This window comes from Geotrypetes seraphini, chromosome 4 (genome assembly GCF_902459505.1).
Source record: "Geotrypetes seraphini chromosome 4, aGeoSer1.1, whole genome shotgun sequence".
Lineage (NCBI taxonomy): Eukaryota > Metazoa > Chordata > Amphibia > Gymnophiona > Dermophiidae > Geotrypetes > Geotrypetes seraphini.
Window position 1 is genome coordinate 149614159 of NC_047087.1, and position 23349 is coordinate 149637507.

Here is a 23349-nt window from a genome sequence, read left to right on the forward strand (position 1 = left end):
GAACTCTAAAAAGCTTCTTTCATTGACTTGTAGCTTCTCTTCAGATTCTGTAATGGCAGTTCTGAATAGCCTTCTCCCCTCCCTTTTGCATTATCCATAATTGTGTTCTTTTCTGATTATATTGTAGTTCTCCCCCCAATTCTTTTGTCTCCTGTTTGCTTGTTTTTGTCTTTGTCCTAGCATTTGTTAAATATTTGAAATTTGCATTCCCTCTCTTTTTAAAAAAATTGCATTGTATTTTACATCGCCTAGAATGTTGATAGGCGATTAATCAAATTTTTTATAAACCTTGAAACTTCTGCTAGCTTAATGAGGTATCCCGATTTGATGCTTTCCCAATGCCTAGGGTGGATGAACTATTGGATTGTCTTGAACAAGTTAAATACCTCACCACCCTGGATCTTACAAAGGGATACTGGCAGATTCCTCTCATGGATGAGGCCAAGCCAAAAAGTGCCTTTAGCACCCCTAAGGGCTTGTACCAATTTAGAAGAATGCCATTTGGCCTTCATGTTAAAAGGGGGATAAACAAAGTCCTTTGGGATCATCATGGGTACGCAGAGGCTTACCTAGATGATATGGTGATTTATTCTTCTTCCTGGAATCAGCATTTAGAACAAATCTCCACAGTCTTACGGTCTCTAAGGACTTCCGGGTTCATTATTAACCCCAAAAAATGTTTCCTGGGGCAGAAAGACGTGAAGTACCTGGGCTATGTGATTGGGTGAGGACAAATAAGACCACTAGTGGATAAGGTCCAGTGTATCAAGGCTTATTCTCAATTGACTACAAAGAAACAGCTTAGAGCCTTTCTAGGTCTTATAGGATATTACAGAAGATTTATACCATACTTTGCCTCCAGTGCTGCTTCCCTCACTGACATGTTTAAGAAAGAAAGACCTGATACATTGCAGTGGGGAGCCCCAGGGAAGAAGACCTAGAGGACCTTACGAAAAGTCTGTGTACCCAACCAGTGCAGGAACTGTCACTGGTAAATCCTGCATTAGAGCAATTCCTAAGGGTAGGAAGGCACCCAAACAAAGAGTCACAGAGAATGCAGGTTCCAGAGCTGACTATCTTAAGGAGCAGGACACAAAACAGTTTTCAGACCAGGAACCTGTTAGGGAAGCACATCCATATAGAAAGCCTGATCAGCTTCCTACCTGCCGTATACCTACCGTAGTGAATTGAGGGGGAGCCAGATAGCACCCAAACTTGTTCCCCAGTCACATAGGTTAGGATATGGCTTTAGCAAACTTAAACAGCTCTCAAACACTGGCAGGCAGGCAGCCCAAGATTGGCAGTGCCCTGATACTCTAAATGTTCCAGAGTTGGAAGGCCCAGAGGAATTCATGGAAGTGGCAGAAATTGATGTGCCTGGAACTGAATCTAAGGAACAGATGGATGTGAGTTTGGCAGTTTCCTGCTGGTGATCTATTTGCACTGCTTGGACTTATCTATGGTTGAACAAGGTGCTGAGTCAAAAGACTTTGCAGTGGAATTGAATGCCTGATGGAAATTGTTAAAAGGAACTATATTGGTTTTTTTCCCTCTGGAAGTTGTTGTTTTTTTCTCTCACTGCATTGGTATGCTGTAAGCAGTGCTGAGACCTATACCCAGGCACTGATTGTTTAACTATGCACCAGCTGGGTTAGCCTGGCTGGCTGACTGGTAATTGGATTGAATGAGAGAGAAATTTGTTTTGTTTTTCTTTTTTACTTGTCTTGTGAATGAGATTGTGAACTCTAGGATTGTGGGGCACTCTAGGATCCCGGGTGGGTTTTACTGTGTGTTAAAAGCTTTGTTGAATAAAGTGAACCCAGCAATTCTGCCTCCCAGTTCCCAGGAACTGAGGAGTTGCCGTATCACAAGCAGGCAACTATATTGGACTGTAATGAACTTGATGAAAAAGAGAGAATTGTTTTTGACAGAGTTTTTTTACCTGTTGAAACTATAAGGGCCTGGTGATGATAGAGACTGTATTGTCTGAAAAGCCCAGGTCTCTTCAAAGGGGTGGAATTTGTTTCACTTGCTATGACTGAACGGTACAAGGCTACCACCAGGACACTATAGGCTCAGTAATGAAGTCAGAGGTACTTAACTGGGAGAAGTGCCTGTTTTTTGCATGAAAGCTGGCTTATGTGGGTTTTGTTATCTTTGGGACATCGCTGTGAACAAGGCTGTCCTGTGAACTTCAATAAGATAAGTTGCTCAACATTTCATATTCTGCTCTTTTCACTGGTTTTCAGCATTATATCTGCTTAATTTCTCTTCTCCTCCCTGTTTCTTACTTAAAAAAAACAAAAAAGCACAGAAAAATAAACCCTTCTCTTTCCTCTGTTAAATCTTATTTCCTCTTCCTCTTCATAGGAATAAGGGTAAGACTTATAGTCCCACCATATATAGAGACCCAAATAATCAGGACTACTCAAATCAATTCACTTCACAACCAATCAAGATGACCTTTATTCTATGCAATCACTGTGGCGCTTTAATTTCAAGACATACTATTTGGAGGCTTAAGGCTTGCCCCATCTGTCTTCAACTTGCTAGTATTAAGGAGGAGCTCTGCAAACTTAAACAGGAATTGAATACAATTAAAGCAGCTTTCATCACTCCACAAAATCATACCAACTTACCACCTCTACCTCATACAATAAAACAGCCCAGGAATAAATGGGTCACAGTAGGCTCAGGAAGACTGCGACATGTAACACAGAAACATCCACCTTCACAAATATTACCTCTACAGAATTCCTTCGCTCCACTAGTGCACTGCGATACTCAAGAAAACAGAAGGGAGGTGGGACTGGAACCAATGAAGGTAACTTAAGAGAGCAAGCACACCCTAAGCACAAATAAAAAGGCCAAAAACAGAAAACTATTACTGTTGGGGGATTCCATCATCAGAGGCATTAACCTTGGAACACAAGGCGAGGAGACCAAAATAGTGAAATGTCTTACAGGACCCTCAGCTACCAGGAGTTCCAGGCAAATACAGACTATAATTAAGGAAGAAACTAAGGATTTTAACACTGATGTTGTCATCCATCTGGGAACAAATGACCTGGCCAACAACTCCACACTTTCAGCACAGAAAGCTTTTCGGGAGCTAGGTGAGGGCGTGAAACCTTTTGTAAACACTTTAGCTTTTTCTGAAATACTGCCTGCATATGGAAAGGGGGAGCAAAGAGTGAAAAACACAGAGGACTTTAATAGATGGCTCAAAGCCTGGTGTCATCAAGAAGGCTTCAGGTACTTAGGAGGATGGGGAAATACATGGAAGGACAAGAAGCTATATTGCACTGATGGGCTACATATTACTACAGCAGGAAAAAGAAACCTTGCAGAGAAATTTAGACAATATTTTTCTAGGCATTTAAACTAGAAGGTGGGGGTGGTGTATGTACGAAGGACAATTATAGAGACCACCCCCGGCAAAAGAAAAGATGTGATAGTAGTAAAGACTGCAACATAAGCAATATCAGCAACTCATTTCTTAGTATTGCAACGGAAAGTGAAACGAAACAAAAATCCATACGAAAAAGGAGATTATCGCTGAAAAATTGCTGGAAAGCGATGACCACAAATGCTCGCAGTCTAAGCAACAAAGTTCATGATCTGCAAGCCCTGATGTTAGAGACAGATCTAGATATTGTCGCTATCACAGAGACATGGTTCAGTGAATCACATGGATGGGATGCAAACATACCGGGATATAATCTTGTTAGGAAGGACAGAGATGGTCAAAAAGGTGGAGGAGTAGCTCTCTATGTAAAGATCAATATCCAAGCGACCAAAATGCAAGGGACCTGGGGAGAGGAAGAAGTGATATGGATTGCTCTGAAAAGAGAAGATCGAACTTCTATCTATGTGGGTGTAGTCTACAGACTTCTGACTCAATCGCAGCAAATTGATAAGGATCTGATTGTGGATATCCAAAAGTTTGGAAGGAAAGAGGAGGTTCTGCTGTTGGGAGATTTCAACCTGCCGGATGCAGACTGGAATGTTCCGTCTGCAGAATCGGAAAGAAGTAGGGAGATTGTGGATGCCTTTCAAGAGGCTCTGCTCAGACAAATGGTGATGGAATCCACAAGGGAAAAAGCGATATTGGATCTGGTCCTCACAAATGGAGAGAGTATCTCTAATGTTCGAGTGGGTGCTCACCTGGGAAGTAGCGATCATCAAACGGTTTGGTTTGATATAACGGCTAAAGTGGAGAGCGGCCGCACGATACTTAAAGTCCTAGATTTCAAACGTACGGACTTTAATGCTATGGGAGAGTATCTGAAGAAAGAGCTGTTAGGATGGGAGGACATAAGAGAAATGGAAAGACAGTGGTCTAAGCTGAAAGGAGCGATAAAAATGGCTGCGGACCTTTATGTGAAGAAAATCAATAAAAACAAGAGAAAAAAGAAGCCGATATGATTCTCCAACCTAGTGGCTGAGAAAATAAAGGCGAAAGAGTTGGCGTTCATGAAATATAAAAAAAACCAAGAAGAGGAGAGCAGAAAGGACTATAGGGTGAAACTGAAAGAAGCCAAGAGAGAGATACGTCTGGCGAAAGCACAGGCGGAAGAACAAATGGCTAAAAATGTAAAAAAGGGAGACAAAAATTTTTTCAGATATATTAGTGAAAGGAGGAAGATGAAAAATGGAATTGCTAGGCTAAAAGATGCTGGGAACCAATATGTGGAAAGTGATGAGGAGAAAGCGAATGTGCTAAACAAATACTTCTGTTCTGTGTTCACAGAAGAAAATCCTGGAGAAGGACCGAGATTGTCTAGCAAAATTACACGAGAAAATGGAGTAGATTCTGCGCCGTTCACGGAGGAGGGTGTTTATGAGCAACTTGAAAAACTGAAGGTGGACAAAGCGATGGGACCAGACGGGATCCATCCCAGGATACTAAGGGAGCTCAGAGAGGTTCTGGCGAGTCCTATTAAAGACTTGTTCAACAAATCTCTGGAGACGGGAGTGATTGGAGGACAGCGGATGTGGTCCCTATTCATAAAAGTGGTCACAGGGATGAAGCAGGAAACTACAGGCAGGCATTTTAGTTGTTGGAAAAATAATGGAAATTTTGCTGAAAGAAAGGATAGTGTACTTCCTTGAATCTAATGGGTTACAGGATCCGAGGCAACATGGCTTTACAAAAGGTAAATCGTGCCAAACGAACCTGATTGAATTTTTTGATTGGGTGACCAGAGAGCTGGATTGAGGACATATGCTAGATGTAATTTACTTGGATTTCAGCAAAGCCTTTGATACAGTTCCTCATAGGAGGCTGTTGAACAAACTTGAAGGGCTGAAGTTAGGACCCAAAGTGGTGAACTGGGTCAGAAACTGGCTGTCGGACAGACGCCAGAGGGTGGTGGTTAATGGAAGTTGCTCGAAGGAAGGAAAGGTGACTAGTGGAGTCCCTCAGGGTTCAGTGCTGGGGCCAATCCTGTTCAATATGTTTGTGAGTGACATTGCTGAAGGGATAGAAGGAAAAGTGTGCCTTTTTGCAGATGATACCAAGATTTGTAACAGAGTAGACACCGAAGAGGGAGTGGAAAAGATGAAAAAGGATCTGCAAAAGTTAGAGGAATGGTCTAATGCCTGGCAACTAAAATTCAAAGCAAAGAAATGCAGAGTAATGCATTTGGGGATTAATAATAGGAAGGAACTGTATATGCTGGGAGGAAAGAAGCTGATAATGCACGGACGGGGAGAGGGACCTTGGGGTGATAGTGTCCGAAGATCTAAAGGTGAAAAAACAGTGTGACAAGGCAGTGGCTGCTGCCAGAAGGATGCTGGGCTGTATAAAGAGAGGCGTAGTCAGTAGAAGGAAGAAGGTGTTGATGTCCCTGTACAGGTCATTGGTAAGGCCCCACTTGGAGTATTGTGTTCAATTTTGGAGACCGTATCTGGCGAAGAACGTAAGTAGACTTGAGGCGGTCCAGAGGAGGGCGACGAAAATGATAGGAGGCTTGCACCAGAAGACGTATGAGAAGAGACTGGAAGCCCTGAATATGTATACCCTAGAGGAAAGGAGAGACAGGGGAGATATGATTCAGATGTTCAAATACTTGAAGGGTATTAACGTAGAACAAAATCTTTTTCAGAGAAAGGAAAATGGTAAAACCAGAGGACATAATTTGAGGTTGACGGGTGGTAGAATGTTAGGAATGTTAGGAAATTCTACTTTACAGAGAGGGTGATGGATGTCTGGAATGCGCTCCCGAGAGAGGTGGTGGAGAGTAAAACTGTGACTGAGTTCAAAAAAGCGTGGGATGAACACAAAGGGTCTACAATCAGAAAGTAAGATTAAATATTGAACTAAGGCTAGTACTGGGCAGACTTGCACGGTTTGTGTCTGTATATGGCCGTTTGGTGGAGGATGGGCTGGGGAGGGCTTCAATGGCTGGGAGGGTGTAGATGGGCTGGAGTAAGTCTTAACAGAGATTTCGGCAGTTGGAACCCAAGCACAGTACAGGGTAAAGCTTTGGATTCTTGCCCAGAAATAGCTAAGAAGAAAAAATTAAAAAATGTAAATTGAATCAGGTTGGGCAGACTGGATGGACCATTCGGGTCTTTATCCGCTGTCATCTACTATGTTACTATGTTGTTACCAGAGTAAAAGTCAGTAAATGTTTGTTTTTCCTTTTGTTATTCACTGATGGACTGCTCAAAGCTTGTTAGCAGCCAGTGAAACTAACCCTCTTTGCGTTTGGTTTTGACCTGAGCCTGAATTTAAAAGACTGGATTTTTTTCAACACAAAAACCTTGCAATGTTCTGAGTTTTTTTGGTGACTTTTACTCCTTGAATTTTTGAGCCAGTGAACATAGCACTGACTGCAATATAAGGTCTTCCCCATCTGGGAGACATGCTAGATCATGTGCTGCTACCTGCCGGCTGTCTGATTGCCAGCATTTTTTAGAATTGTCTTTACAAGGAATTGCTTTCCAGGATCAGATCTTCTTCAGTAGATCTTTTCTTTCCAAGATATATGATGCTGAGTCAGGCATAGGTAAAGCTAAAGCAAAGCCTGAATAAAAGTAAAAAAGTCCAGTATTTGAGTAAAAATAGGATGATCTCAGTATTGATCTGATAAAGACGACGACAAGGATCGATGAGTAGATCCCTGAGTAGTAAGAAGTTCTTATGGATAGCTAACACTTTGAGGCGTCGTAGTGAAAAACACAGTGGGCCGGTACCAAGGGAATGTATGTTAGCCTCAGCATGGTGTACCAAACTTCCTGCTGTAGGACTCATATAGACTTGTCTTGAAATATGTACCGGTACCAGAAGGCGAATATTTGGTACCATCGGTGCAGATGGTTGTCTCAATGTACATTGAAAGCTGAAGAAACAGTAGTGTTGTTGAGTGGTCTGCATCAATAGCTGGATGCTGTTGAGATCTACGGCACCTTAAAGTATGCACCAGTACTAATGTCTGAACAAGTGGTCCCCTTGGTGCAGTATGACCCTTTGGTGACTTCAATAAGGAAACACTAAAGAGAAAAGTCAACCTGTGGTGGGAAGGCACTTGTGCATGTGGGGTGTAGGCAGTCGCAAAGTTTTTCAACTTAAAGTGACAGTTAACTTGTCAAACTGTCCATACTGGGTTCCGTGGATGATATCACCCATATATGAGAATATGCTGCTTGCTTGTCCTAGGATAAAGGGAGAATTGTTGTACATGAGTACCTGAATGAGAGGGAAAGAGAGATGGTGCACATGGGGAAATGAAGAAAGAGGAGAATTGTTAGGCATTGGGAGGGAGAGAAAATTATTGGACATGGTGGTGGGAGAGGAGTGAGGTAGAGATGCATGAGGAAGAGAGAGAGATGAGAGGGAGAAATGTTGGATGTGGTGTGGAGAGGGAACAGTGGGACGGATGAAAAGAGATGCAAGAGGGGCCTCAAGGAGGTGGAGAAGGTGGGAAGAAAATTTTCCACTACTTTATGCTCAGAGGGAAGGCTTCCGGGTCAGCAGCGAGTAGCGTGTAGGAAACACTGCCCACGGCTTTGTGAAGAGAAACAAGATCTAAGTTACATACAAATTCAATTTAAGAACGGTTTTAAAAATGGAACTCTTTCTTAACCCAGGGACTGCCTATATATACATTCCAGCATATATTTTAGAAAATTCTCTGTTGACAAATCCAGAATTTGATGTGTTCCAACCTGAACGTCTCAGTTCTGATTTCTAAGATTCTATCTAAAATGTAGCTGCATATGAATAAATATAGAGGATGAAACTAATGTAAATTTAACTATTTAACTCCCCCCCCCCAACATAAATATACATAAAAAGCATTTAAGAAACAAATTATTTTTGGACAACAATAGGAGAATTAGGAACTAAACTGTTGAAGGATTCTGGAATTTCCAGGTGTGACAGGAGTGACAGGTGATATGAAAGCTGAGTTGCTGGATTAAAACTATACTAGGCTTTGTGAATAAATCAAAACTAAGTGAACAGATATTAAAGTTTGGGGAATTAAAATGAAGGTTTTAGTGAAAATGCATGAGATATTGTAATTAAAGATCAATATTATTAATACATTTTAAATCTGCACTCAGGGGCTCATGTTAAGAGATTTTAGAAGTTGTTTTTGTGACTGATACAGGAAGGGTGAAATCATAAGAACTCATTGTCCATATATAGCTGCACATGTTAGAGGATGTATGGGAAAGGATGTATGGAAAGACGAGATATAAGAAGCAGGATGCAGGCCTGTACAGAAATATTACTCCATTTCTCTGACAACTGCATTGGCTGCCAGTTGTATTTAGAATGCAATACAAAGCAATTATGTTATGTCACCAATTTTTACATGGTATGATCCCTGAATTTTTTAAGAGTTTGAAGTCTGGGTACTGTTGAAGATTTTCTGGAATTTACAGGTGTGACAGTTGTCACCAAAGATATGAAAACTGAGATTGTGAATGAATCAAACTTAAGTAAATAAAAAAAAAATACAGTACCTGCACATTACAATTTGGAAACTCAGCCTTGAGCCTTGTAATAAAGAGATTAAGCTCACAGATTGGCATTCTCTGTCTAAATTGCTGAGTCTAGATTTTAGCTAATGCTACGGAAATTCAGAAGGTTGATTTTGTGAGATAAGGTTCTCTGAGGAAAAAGGAAACTTGGGTGTTTTACAGGGAGAAATCTGTTCATTGTAGATTAGAAAATACAATGCTAATTGGAAGGTCATACAGAAGTTAAGATGTGTCTGTAGGAAGTAGGGCTTTTTACTGACATGATTTATATTTGAAAAGGTCAGAGATCAAAAGTGATTTAGAAAGAAAAAGTGAAACACTGCCACCTGCTGGGTTAAAAAACTTAACAGAATGGACTTTTAATGTTAACATTGACTTAAGGCATTTTTGGAAAGGAAGACATGTGATCAACTGTGCCATTGTATTCTAAAGCAGTGGTTCCCAATCCTGCCCTGGAGGACCACCAGGCCAGTCGGGTTTTCAGGTTAGCCCTAATGAATATGCATGGAGCAAATTTGCATGCCTGGCACCTCAATTATATGCAGATCTCTCTCATGCATATTCATTAGGGCTATCCTGAAAACCTGACTGGCCTGGTGGTACTCCAGGACAGAGTTGGAAATCACTGTTCTAAAGCATGATAATTATTACAAATGATGTCACATAGGATATAAATCTGTTTACCTTGTTTTCTCCCTTTGAAGAGCACTGAAATTCTGAGGGCTTGCTCTTCCCAAACAATGGGAGCTCTATCAGTAAAACCTATTTGGTCCTTGTCTGTTATTTGAATTTACAGAACGGAGTCTCTAGCCCAATCATGTGGGAGAGAGAATCCATTCTGGCAATTCTTTTGGCCTCGATGTTCAAGTCTTCCAGCCTACCTTGAACAGTACCAACCATTGCACTATGAAAGTTCAGCACTGCTGAAAACGAAGGCTAATCCTAAACATGTGGAAACAAGTGCACATGTGCAGGAGTTAAATTGTGGAATAGCCTTCTTGGTCAAATTAAAAAATGTAGACAGGAACTCGTTTAGGAAAATGTTAAAAATACAACTATTTGTAGATGCATTTCTTTGAGCAATTGATCTCATGTAAAGATTGAATCTGTCTGTATTTGTTCCTATCTTGTTCTGATTTTTATAAAACCATTTTGGAAAAAAACAGTATAGAAATTTTAAAAATAAATAAAATAAATAAATAAATTTATGTTTCAATAGGTCATAAGATACACTGTAAAGTTCATACAGAAGTTATAAGGAGAAAAAAGTGAAACACTGTCATCTACTGGGATTAATGTACATGAGAATTTGCCTAATTTTACTTTGTATTTTACCTTTTCCAGGACATAGAGAGTTAATTGAATAATTACATTAAAAAATATATGTTTTGTAAATGTACTAGGCACAGGATGTGTGTGCAAAGAAGTTTTTGGAAAGGCATGGCTAATCTCTACAGAATGATGCCAGAGAAAGTATAAATTTGTCTTTGGGAGAACATTATCAGGAGAATTTTAACAGGTCTTCTTATCTCTCCTTGGATACAAAAGAATGCTATTATATTATTTTTGCTTTATATCTTTTAAATAAATTTGAATATTCTGCTCATTAAAGCACGTGGAGGGACATAATTGAAAGGGACGTCTAAGTCTGTTTACGTCCATCTTGCAAGTCATCCAAAGTAAAAAAACAGCTTAAGACACATTTTCGAAAAATACGTCCAACTTTTTTTTTTCTTTCGAAAATCGTCTAATTATATGTCCTGCCGATCTGATTGTCCAAGCCGCTAAATCGTCCATCTTTATACCACATTTTCGTCCAACTTTCCATCCAAATCCAAAACGCCTAGAACAAGCCCTGTTGGATGTGGGAGGGGTCTGCAAAGTGATGGACTGCACACCCAGACATGCCACCTAAATAGTGGGGTACCTTACAGGGCACTGCTGTGAACTTCACAAAAAGGGTGCCATGTTTTCTCCTCCCTACAGCTCCCTTATAGGTTATGGTGAGTCCCCCAAACCACTTCTAGAATACCCTAGACCCACTTATCTACCACCCCAATAGCCCTTATGGCTGCAGGAACCACTTATATGCCAGTAAAAAAGGGTTTTGGGGGTGTATAGGGGAGTGCACATGTTTATGTATCAATGCAATGATTACAGGGGCTTATGGGCATGGGTCCTCCTCTCCATGGGTCCCTAACCCACCCCCAAGACGACTTAAGCTGCCTCTGTGCTGGACGACTAGGCTTTCCTATGCCAGGCTGCCAGGTGATGATGGTCTGGAGGCTGAATTTTAAAGGTGTGATTAATATTTTTATGGGGGTGGGGGGGGTGTCGGTGATCACTGGGGTAGTGTGTGGGGATCTGTATTAGGTGTTTTCAGTGCTTATCTGGTGAATTTAGGTGGGTTTTTGTGACTTAGACCATGTTTTAGATGGTCTAAGTCACAACGTCCAAGTTCCGTCGATCGTGGGCTGTATAACTTTCGGTTATACATGCTGTATGACTAAGTCTAAGCTGGCCCACGTCCCGCCCAACTACTGCCTTCGACACTCCTCCTGAAATGCCCCGTTTAGCTTTGGTCGTTCAGTGGCACTATGAAGGCCCAGGTCGTTTAGAAATACGTCCAAAACCCGTTTTTAGTATCAGCACTTGGATGTATTTGGGAAATGTTCGTTCAAGTGCTGACTTAGGCCGGTTTTTGGACGTTTTTCTCTTTCGATTATGAGCCCCACAGCGTTTTGTGTCCAATTAATTTTAACAACCACCAGGACGGAAAGTCTTCTCTTCTGCATAAGAGAGGAATTTTCATCTTGTGGAACTTCTCCTGAACCTGTATCCAGGTAAATAGCAGCCACCCTAGTTAAAACCAAAAGCCGACAAGTTGAAATCTTGAAGTACTGTTGGTTGCTAATAAATCATTAATTATCAGACTTTTGGATAATATACTACACAGCATGGCTGCCAGTAGCACAGTAAATCACTGCTGCAGCTGATAACATATCCTTAATATATCTTCAGTAGTACTGCAGTTTTAAAGAAATACTTTGATAAGATTATAGGATAACAATCCACTCACTTTGGAGGGTCAGCTTTTCATTGCTAGAACCCAGTATTCCTGTGGCTTCTTTCATAGGCTGTTATTCTTAACTTGAGAAGTTATGCACATTTCCTTTTCCCTCTTTAAAATATTTAACTGTCATCCATCTCGGGCCCTTTTTCTAAAGTGTGCTAAGTGCTTGCACTTAACACCAAACATTAATGTGCCTTGTGCAAAGGCTGTGCACTAATAGTTGTAGGTGTGCCCAACATGTCCTCTGCAATTTCCCACACCGAAATGTTCATTACCGTAAGCTAACACTGCTTGCAATTAGTGTGGATACTTACTGCATCCCAGGCTAAAAGCACAATTGGCAGTATGCATTATTTTCATGCCAACTGCAATATGGACTCACACTCATTCTCCACCTATGCCTCACTTGATTCCTGTTCCTAATACAAATAGTATCGAATGTGAGAACTAGTGCACTCTAACCATTAAACTAATGCCCTGACAGCAAGCTTGTGTGGTAGAGGTTAATGTGCACTAATTTGTACCTCAATAAAAGACCCTCTCTATATTTAAAATTAACCTGTTAGATGCTCTAAAGCTGGTGTAGTCACTGCTGTAGAAAATTGAACGAACACTCAACCATTCTCAGATGTGAAATAGTAGGATGAGACAAATCAGAATACAAAATATCAAAAAGAAATCTGCAGTAGAGAACAGCTCCATTATGGTTCTGAGGAGAGTTGCATTTTCTTATTTATTTATTTTAAGAATAACCCATTAACCTGAAAAGAAAACCAAATTTTGCCAGCTTCTTAGGGTAAGGAGAGTTAGTAGAGTCCACATCCACGTAGGTTGTTGGCAATGATGACATCAGTCACAGCATCAAACACAAACTGGATGTTGTTGGTGTCAGTAGCACAGGTGGTATGGGTATAGATCTCCTTCTTAGGAGACTTATTCTTGCTCTCATACTGGGTCTGTATGTAGGCTACAGCATCAGTGAAAGCATCAGGACCTGATTACAAAAACAAAGGCAAAAAAAAACCCACAATTAAATCATATCAATTTATGAATATTTAATACAGAAATAAGTTCCATAAAGTGATATAGCTGTGAGATCCCTATTATCCCTGTTATCCATTTCCATAATATTATAGCTATATTTGCACATTTACTCCTGGATTCTACATAGGTCACCCAAAGTTGGGCATGGATCCCAGATGTGCAGGTAAACTGATCAGTCAATTAGGCGCTCAGAACAAATTATTTTATTTCAAGTTTTGTATTTGACATGTCACCAATCAACGCAGTTCACAATCTAATCAGGTTTTCTAAGTATTTTCTCTTTCTGTCCTGGCAGGCTCACAATCTAACTATGGTACTTGGGGCAATTGAGGGTTAAGTATATTGCTCACAAGGAGCAGCACTAGGATCAAACCTGCAACCTTGGTGTTAATTGGCAGTAATTAGGAGTGCATCTGCTCTACATCCTATTCTATTACATGCGTGCCTAAATTTCATAATGTATAACTCAAAAGTGGCATAGCCATGGGAGGGGTATGGGTTTGTCAGAGGCATTTGCAGAAATTAAGCAAAATATTATAGAATACTTAGCTTTATGTGTCCAAATGCCACCAGTTGGGCATAAAGATTTACATTAAGTTTCAAAAGCATATGTCCTTGGGCCTGGGAATCCACACTAAGCACTATTTTATAAAGGTTACTTTGCACTAAGCAACCTTTATAGAATGGCGCTTAGTGTGGATCATAACAGTTGGTCCTACTTATTGAAACTGGACCTGTAATATAATACTGCAAAACAGAAGTCTTAACTTACACAGATAAGTTTAGAATGGATAAATTGTTTGAAAATATGAATAAAGACTCATGGATAAGTTAAGTTAATATTTCCTGTGGATTCAATCCTACAAAATGATTACAATCCTAAGTTAGCTGAAAAAGGTATCCAGATAATGGATCAAATATCCCACTTATCTGGCTGGATAAATTATCTCGTATGATCTGTCCTACTGCAGTTTGTATGGATATTCAGAGTTGCTATTATCTGAGTAAGTCCTTTTGAATATTGGCCTTAATGCTTTTGAATAGTTACCACAATGCTTTGAATTTTGTGGTAAGAATTTGCCACAGTGTATTAAATAAACGGTACCTCCAACGGGGGTAATTTTATAAGCAATTTCTAGACATAAAATAGAGTTTTATCTATAGAAATAATCTCTTATAAAACTAGGATTGTACACCTGTACGTATGTACAGAAATCAACAGAAATCAATTGAAAGCATAATTTTATGCCTAGAAAAAATACTAAATAGGAGTTCCAGGGAACAGAATTGGACAGAGATGAACATTTATGAGCAAACTTTCCATGTTATGAAGTATACATGTAAATATACAAATACAAAGTTATACCTTGCATGGAATAGGTGCAACTTGGTACACTTAACTTTGGGGCATAAAACTAAGGTGTGTTAAGCAGTTAGTGTGGGTTTTACAACGTCATAGGCGTTGTAACAGGGGACAACGGGGTCCCCATTGTCCCCTGTTACAACGCCTATGGCTTGTACTTTTTGACCCCCCCCCAAAAAAAAAATTGGTGGGATCATCATCTGGATCAGGGATGATCCTACCTTTTTGTGTAGTCTAAAGCAGTGTTCTTCAACCGCCGGTCCGTGGACTGGTGCCGGTCCGCAGAAATTTTCTGCTGATCCACAGGGCTAGCACGTTCATCGGGCCCAAGACAGCATTCTTCAGCTGCCGGTCCATGGTGCGATCAACGCGGCGTCTTCAGGCCAGCTCCCTGAGTGCTGCAGTGCACAAAGCTGTGGGAAAAGGCTCCTACGCCCAAACTGGAAGCCTTTTCTCTGACGTCGCAACGTCAGAGGGAAGGCTTCCAGATGAGGCGCGGGATGCGAGCGAGGAGCCGCTGCCCACAGCTTTGTGCAATGCAACCAACATGGAGGGAGAAAGACAACAATGGTAGGGGAAATGCTTTTATTTTGTTTTATTTAGTGATTGATTGTCTGTTCAGGAAGAAATGGATTTGTTTCTTTTCCTCTGGGGTTGTACTGCTTGTAGAGTCTTGCATCTTAGGGTTTGTCTGTAAATATTAGTACTTTTAGTTTTTGGTCCTGCATTTGCATGGGGTTATCTGTTTTCTGGTAGGAATAAATGTTAAAAAGCATACAGTGTGCTTTGTGTATTTTAATTTTGTGGTTAACCATTATGTGTTAATACAATTATATTGTGTGTGTATATGAAAAATGAATGGAAAAAATTGTGTTACAATTAGTACTATTATGGGGGCAGGGTCTGGGGCGGAGATTGAGTGGAGATGGGCACGACTTAGCCCAGTGTTCTTCAACTTCCAGTCCGCTGACCGGTGCCGGTCCACAAAATAATTATTTTATTTCCGCTGGTCCATAGGTGTCAAAAGGTTGAAGAACACTGGTCTAAAGGACATCACTGACGGCAGCCAATAACATACGCTGCCCTACTGCCAGTGTCTTCTCACTACTGTAATTTCTGTTTAATCAGAGGCAGGCCCTAAGAGATGTCAATGGGTAGCATATGTGATTGGCTGCCGCTGGCGACATTCTTTGAGCTGCAAATAAAGATAGATCGTAGGGCAGGGTAGAGAAGAACTGGGGCACAGAGAGTACGTAAGGAGACAGAGAGGGAGAACATAAGAATTGCCGCTGCTGGGTCAGACCAGTGGTGCCCAGCAGTCCGCTCCCACGGCGGCCCCTAGGTCAAGGACCTGAGCCCTAACTGAGTCTAGCCTTATCTGCGTACATTCTGGTCTAGCAGGAACTTGTCTAACTTTGTTTTTCCCTACGAAAAGCCTTCGGAAGAGCGTTCCAGTTTTTCACCACTCTCTGGGTGAAAAAAAACTTCCTTACGTTTGTACGGAATCTATCCCCTTTTAACTTTAGAGAGTGCCCTCCGAGAGTGCCATCCGAGAGGATGAGGCCTACATTGACGGAGTCATCCAGGAGCTGTCCCAAATCATCGAGCTGGCTCAAGACATGTTCTCCCTCGAGACACTCAAATCACCAGCTTTGAAACCAACAATTGGGGTCCAGGAGATGGCTGGAGACGCTGACTCCTGGCAGCTGGTGACCTCCTCCATGGGAAAACACCGGAGATCCCACCCCCCTCTTTCAATCTCTTCACCCTCTTCTTCTTTTTCTCACCAACAGGGCAGCTTTACATCCACCCAACTCACCCTGAGGAACAGATTCCAGATCCTACAGGTAGAATATGTCGACAAGGAGCAGGAGGATGCCGACAAGGAGCAGGAGGTAGTCCAGCGCAAGGCTCCAACTCTGAGGACAACTGATCGGCTCCCCCCAAAGAAGCGCAGAGTAATAGTCATTGGGGACTCCATGCTGAGGGGCACTGAGAGACCAATCTGCAGACCGGATATGCAGTCAAGGGAGGTTTGCTGTCTGCCTGGAGCCAGGGTGCGAGATATCACCGCCTGTCTTGATAGGCTTCTCAAGCCCCAAGATCACTTCCCCATGGTCCTCATCCACACTGGCACAAACGACACTGCTAAGAACACCCCGGAGAACATAACTAGAGACTTTGGAGCCCTGGGTGAGAGGCTGAAGCAGACAGGAGTGCAGGTGGTCTTCTCCTCGACCCTCCCAGTTAGAGGCAAAGGAAGTGCCAGGGATGAGCGTATACTGAGGACTAACGAGTGGCTTCAAGGATGATGCCGGGAAATGAACTTCGGATTCCTGAACCATGGAGAGGCGTTGCAAGGACTTCAGGGACCAGACGGACTCCATCTGACCAGCAGGGGTAAGCACGTCTTTGGACACCGACTAGCCCGCCTGCTTCGTAGGGCTTTAAACTAGGTAAGTTGGGGGAGGATACCCACTCAAATACAAGTGCAGTAAGGAACGATCCTGACGAGGTGAGTCGAAACTCCGATTCTAAGTCCAAAGTAAGTGCCCCCATTGCAAACAATTCTCTAGGAGTCACACTACCCCAAGTGGGAAACTCCCCACAGGGACTTAGCAATCACAGGGTATGGAGGGCTATGTATGTTAATGCACACAGTTTAGGCAATAAGATTCTAGACTTAGAGACCGAAATAATGAATGCCGACCTTGAGGTGGTGGCAATATCCGAAACTTGGTTCACAGACTCTCATGGGTGGGATACGACTTATTTCGTCAGGACAGAGAGGGAAAGTCAGGGGGAGGGATGGCACTATACATTAAAGAAGACATCAAAACAACCAGAATCACAGATGTCAAGTACACCGGGGAATCCCTCTGGGTGAATCTGGCCAGAGGCAGGGAAAAATGCCTGTATCTTGGTGTAGTATATAGACCTCCAAGACAACTGGAAAACAAAGACTCCGAATTAATTGAAGACATAGAGAATATCACTCTACGGGGAGATGCTGTTCTGCTAGGGGACTTCAAAATGTCTGACGCAGATTGGAACTCATACTCAGCAACAACCAGCAGCAGCAGGAGACTGTTAACATCCATATAGGGAGCACGACTCAAACAAATGGTATTGGAACCCACTAGGGCCCAGGCGATCCTGGACCTGGTACTCACCAACGGGGATAGCATCTTGAAGGTCTAGGTAGGAGATACGCTAGCCTCCAGCGACCACAACATGGTGTGGTTCTACCTCAGGAAAGGTTTCCCTAGATCAAACACGAAAACAAAAGTACTCAACTTCCGAGGCACTGACTTCGAACGCATGGGAGATTTCGTCCAACGGACACTGCAGAACCAAGCTACGACCGATGATGTGGAAGCTATGCACCCAGACAGAGGAGGACCCGAGACGGTGGACAGAGGTCGCTGTGCAGACCGAGGCCTTCCCCCAGCAGTATACCACAGTCTCTACGCAGACAGAGGAGGTGGAACAGCTGGACGGTGACATCTTGCAGGAACTATGGAACCTGAGGGAGGAGGTGAAACACTTGCGGAGCATCCGAGAGGATGAGGCATTCATCGATGAGGTCGTCCAGGAGCTGTCCCACATCACCGTGCCGGCGCACGACGAGTCCATCCTCGAGACGCCCAAACCTTCAGCTTTGAGACCAATGATTGGGGTGCAGGAGGTGGCCGGAGACGCCGACTCCTGGCAGCTAGTAACCTCCTCCACAGGCAAGCGCAGAAGACCCCCCCCTTATTTAGCTTCATCTTCTTCTCTTTCTCGTACACAGGGTAGCTTCACATCAACCCCACAACTCACCCTGAGGAACAGATTCCAGATCTTACAGGAAGGAACGGCCGACGAGAATCAGGAAGACGCCCATCACACGACTCCAGTTCCGGGGACATCTGATCAACATCCCCAAAGGAAGCGCAGAGTAATAGTCATCGGGGACTCCATATTGAGGGGCACCGAGGGACCAATATGCAGACCAGATATGCAGTCGAGGGAGGTCTGCTGTCTGCCTGGAGCCAGAATACGAGATGTGACAGCCTGTCTTGATAGGCTTCTCAGGCCCAAGGACCACTTCCCAATGCTGCTCATCCACGTCGGAACGAATGACACTGCCAAGAACACTCTGGAGGGCATAGCTAGAGACTTCGGAGCTCTGGGGGAGAGGCTGAAGCAGACAGGAGCACAGGTAGTATTCTCTTCAATTCTTCCTGTTAGGGGCAAGGGAAGAGACAGGGACGACCGCATTCTGAAGACAAATGAGTGGCTACAACGATGGTGCTGGGAAATGAACTTCGGATTCCTGAATCATGGGGAGGCACTACAGGGACTCCAGGGATCAGACGGACTCCACCTGACCAACAGAGGTAAGAACGTCTTCGGACACCGAGTAGCCCGCCTGCTTCGAAGGGCTTTAAACTAGGTAAGTTGGGGGAGGGTACCCATTTATATACCGGAGCAGTAAGTAACAATCCTGATAAGGTGAACCAAAACTCCACTTCTAAGTCAGAGGTAAGTACCCTTGCTGCAAAGGATTCGCTAGGAGACACTCTAATTCAGATGGGTAACTCTCTAAAGGAGTTTAGACACAAAGAGTGGAGAGCTATGTATGTAAATGCACACAGCCTAGGGAATAAATTTCTAGAACTAGAAACAGAAATAGTAAATGCAGACCTGGACGTGGTGGCAATATCCGAAACATGGTTCACTGACTCTCATGGGTGGGATATAACTATACCAGGATATAACCTGCTTCGCCAAGATAGGGAGGGTAAGTTGGGAGGTGGGGTAGCACTTTACATCAAAGAGAGCATCAAGACAACTAGGATCACAGATGTCAAGTACACTGGGGAATCCATCTGGGTAAACCTGGCCAGAGGCGGAGAGAAATGCCTATACCTCGGTGTGGTATACAGACCCCCAAGACAATCGGAGGACAAAGACAAAGAATTAATTGAAGACATTGAGAATATCACCTTACGGGGGGACATTGTCCTGTTAGGGGACTTCAACATGCCTGATGTAGACTGGAACACATTCTCAGCAACAACTTGTAGTAGCAAGAGGATATTAACATCCATGAAGGGAGTACAGCTCAAACAAATGGTACTAGAGCCCACTAGGGCCCAGGCCATCCTGGACCTGATACTTACGAACGGGGAAAGCGTCACGGAAGTCTTGGTGGGAGAAACGCTGGCAACCAGTGACCATAACATGGTATGGTTCAACCTTAGAAAGGGCTTCCCTAGATCACAAACAAAAACGAAGGTACTCAATTTCCGGGGCACTGACTTCGCAAGCATGGGTGATTTCGTCCATCTGACGCTACAGGCTCAAGAATCAACGGATGATGTGGAAGCTATGTGGTCAACACTGAAAAGGACACTACACGAAGCAACTATCCGCTACATAAAATCGGTAAATAAACAACAAAGAAAGAAGAAACCCCAATGGTTCACTGATGAGATCTCACACCTAGTCAAGGACAAGAAAAGAGCATTTCTTTCATACAAACGCACTGGGGAGAAAGAAGCTAAAATTGAATACAAGACAAGGTCTGCAGTGGTCAAAACAGCAGTCAGGGAGGCCAAACTTCGAGTGGAAGAAACTCTAGCAAAGAACATTAAGAAAGGGGACAAATCCTTCTTCAGGTATATTAGTGACAGGCAGAAGAACACAAACGGGATAGTACGTCTTAGAACAGCAGATGGGATTTATGTGGAAACAGATTCCGAAAAAGCCAAACTACTGAACGATTACTTCTGCTCAGTCTTTACCTGCGAGGCACCTGGACACGGGCCACAGCTGGAAGCCAAGCCAAGCAAGGAAGACCCATTTCAGAATTTTGGATTCTCACCAGCTGATGTTTACAGCGAACTGTCAAGACTCAAGGTAAACAAAGCCATGGGACCAGACAAATTGCACCCACGAGTACTCAGGGAGCTGTGCGATGTCCTGGCAGAACCATTAACCATGCTCTTCAATCTCTCCCTAAGTACAGGGAGAGTCCCCCTGGACTGGAAAACAGCTAACGTCGTTCCTCTGCACAAAAAGGGTTGCAGAGCGGAGGCTGCAAATTACAGACCAGTGAGTCTCACATCAATAGTGTGTAAACTCATGGAAACACTACTTAAATGTAAATTAGACACGATTATGGATGAGGGGAATCTAAGGGATCCTAGTCAACATGGATTCACTAGGGGTAGGTCATGCCAATCCAATCTTATCAGCTTCTTTGATTGGGTAACAGGAAAGCTGGACTCGGGAGAGTCTCTGGACATAGTGTACTTAGATTTCAGTAAAGCTTTCGACAGCGTCCCACACCATAGACTATTAAATAAGATGAAATCAATGGGGTTAGGTGAGATACTAATTGCATGGGTCAAAGATTGGCTGAGTGGAAGACGCCAGAGGGTGGTGGTCAACGGCACCCTCTCTGAGACATCGGAGGTGACCAGTGGAGTGCCACAGGGCTCGGTCCTGGGTCCACTCCTTTTTAACATATTCATAAGAGACTTGACCCAAGGGCTTCAGGGTAAAGTAACGCTATTCGCTGATGACGCCAAACTATGTAATATAGTAAGTGAAAGCAATCTGCAGGATAGTATGACGCAGGATCTGCTTACGTTGGAAAACTGGTCCTCGACATGGCAGCTGGGCTTCAACGCTAAGAAATGTAAGGTTATGCATCTCGGTAGCAGAAATCCATGCAAACCTTACACCTTAAATGGAGAAACACTAGCTAGGACTTCAGAAGAAAGAGACTTGGGAATAATCATCAGTGCGGACATGAAGGCCGCCAAACAAGTAGAGAAGGCCTCATCCAAAGCAAGGCAACTTATGGGATGTATCAATAGAAGCTTCGTTAGCCGCAAATCTGAAGTCATAATGCCACTGTACAGAACCATGGTGAGACCTCATCTGGAGTACTGTGTGCAATTCTGGAGGCCACATTACCGAAAAGACGTGCTTAGAGTTGAGTCGGTTCAGCGGATGGCCACCAGGATGATCTCGGGGCTCAAGGGTCTCTCGTACGAAGAAAGACTAAACAAATTGCAGCTCTACACTCTAGAGGAGCGCAGGGAGAGGGGGGACATGATTGAGACATTTAAATACATAACGGGACGTGTCGAGGTGGAAGAAGACATCTTCTTTCTCAGGGGACCCTCGGTCACAAGGGGGCATCCATTCAAACTCAGAGGAGGGAAATTCGATAGTGACATAAGGAAGTATTTCTTCACAGAAAGGGTTGTAGATCACTGGAACAAGCTTCCAGAGCAGGTGATCAAGGCCACCAGCGTTATTGACTTTAAGAATAAATGGGATGCCCTAGTAGGATCCTTACGAGGGTCGAGTTAAGGAACTAGGTCATTAGTACTCAGACTTAATGGGGTGGGTCAGTAGAGTGGGCAGACTTGATGGGCTATAGCCCTTTTCTGCCGTCATCTTTCTATGTTTCTATCCCTGAAATCTACCATACATGAAGCGACAAGCCTCTATATTAAATCAGTACACAAACGGTGGAGAAACAACAAACCCCAATGGTACTCCGCAGAAATCTCGCACCTCGTCAAGGAGAAGAAAAAAGCATTTATTTCCTACAAACGAACGGAGACTAGGAAAGCTAAACTAGAACATAGGGCGAGGTCTGCAGCGATCAAAACGGCAGTCAGGGAGGCCAAACTTCGAGTGGAAGAAACTCTGGCAAAGAACATGAAGAAAGGGGACAAATCCTTCTTCAGGTATATTAGTGATAGGAAAAAGAACACAGACGGGATAGTATGCCTTAGAAAACCAGTAGTTCTGTTTTATCAGAATCAGATTCTGATAAAACAGAGCTACTGAATGAATACTTCAGCTCGGTATTCACCTGCGAGGCACCGGGGCACGGTCCGCAGTTGCAGGCAAGGCCCAGCGTGGAAGACCCGTTTCAGAATTTCGAGTTCACACCTGGCGACGTCTACTACGAACTGGTAAGACTCAAGGTGAACAAAGCTATGGGACCGGACAATCTACACCCTAGGGTGCTCAGTGAGCTGCGTGATGTCCTGGCAGAACCGCTATCAGGACTCTTCAATCTCTCCTTAAGTTCGGGGAGAGTCCCCATAGACTGGAAAACAGCTAACGTCGATCCACTGCACAAAAAGGGTTGCAGGGCAGAGGCTGCAAACTACAGACCGGTGAGTCTCACATCAATAGTATGCAAACTCATGGAAACACTAATCAAATGTAAATTAGACGCAATCTTGGATGAGGAGAATCTACGGGATCCGAGTCAACATGGATTCACCAAGGGTAGGTCCTGCCAATCGAATCTCATCAGCTTCTTTGACTGGGTAACACAACAGCTAGACTTGGGAGAATCCGTGGACGTGGACGAAAGCAAAGCTTTCGATAGTGTCCCGCATCGCAGGCTGTTAAGCAAGATGAAATCAATGGGGCTGGGAGAAACACTAACTACATGGGTCAGTGACTGGCTGAGTGGCAGACTTTAGAGGGTGGTAGTTAACGGTACCCTCTCTAAAACATTGGAGGTGACCAATGGAGTACTGCAGGGCTCAGTCTTGGGCCCGCTCCTTTTCAACATATTCATAGGGGACCTAACTCAGGGGCTTCAAGGTAAGATAATATTATTCGCTGACGACACCAAACTATGCAATATAGTGAGAGACGGCAATTCACCCGATAGTATGACACAGGACCTACATTTGTTGGAGCATTGATCCTCGACCTGGCAGCTGGGCTTCATCGCTAAGAAATGCAAAATTATGCACCTCGGCAGCAGAAATCCGTGCAGAACTTACACCTTGAATGGTGAGACCTTAGCTAGAACTTCAGCAGAACGAGACTTGGGAGT

At 43.4% G+C, this 23349-nt stretch overlaps 1 protein-coding gene across 5 annotated transcripts in view; it reads right to left on the minus strand.

The window, feature by feature from the left end:
* The window catches only part of GNAO1 (G protein subunit alpha o1), a 1237229-nt gene that overhangs the window by 122446 nt on the left and 1091434 nt on the right, over positions 1–23349 (minus strand). The window contains exon 8 of one of the 5 annotated variants that reach the window (XM_033943712.1): positions 12832–13064. The exons of 1 other annotated variant lie outside the window; for it this stretch is intronic. In XM_033943712.1, coding sequence (XP_033799603.1) covers positions 12877–13064 — 188 coding nt within the window. In that variant the 3' untranslated portion in view covers positions 12832–12876. Of the gene's footprint in view, positions 1–12747; positions 13065–23349 lie in introns of those variants that run through there. 3 more of the 5 variants (XM_033943711.1, XM_033943715.1, XR_004539356.1) reach the window with 3 other exon arrangements.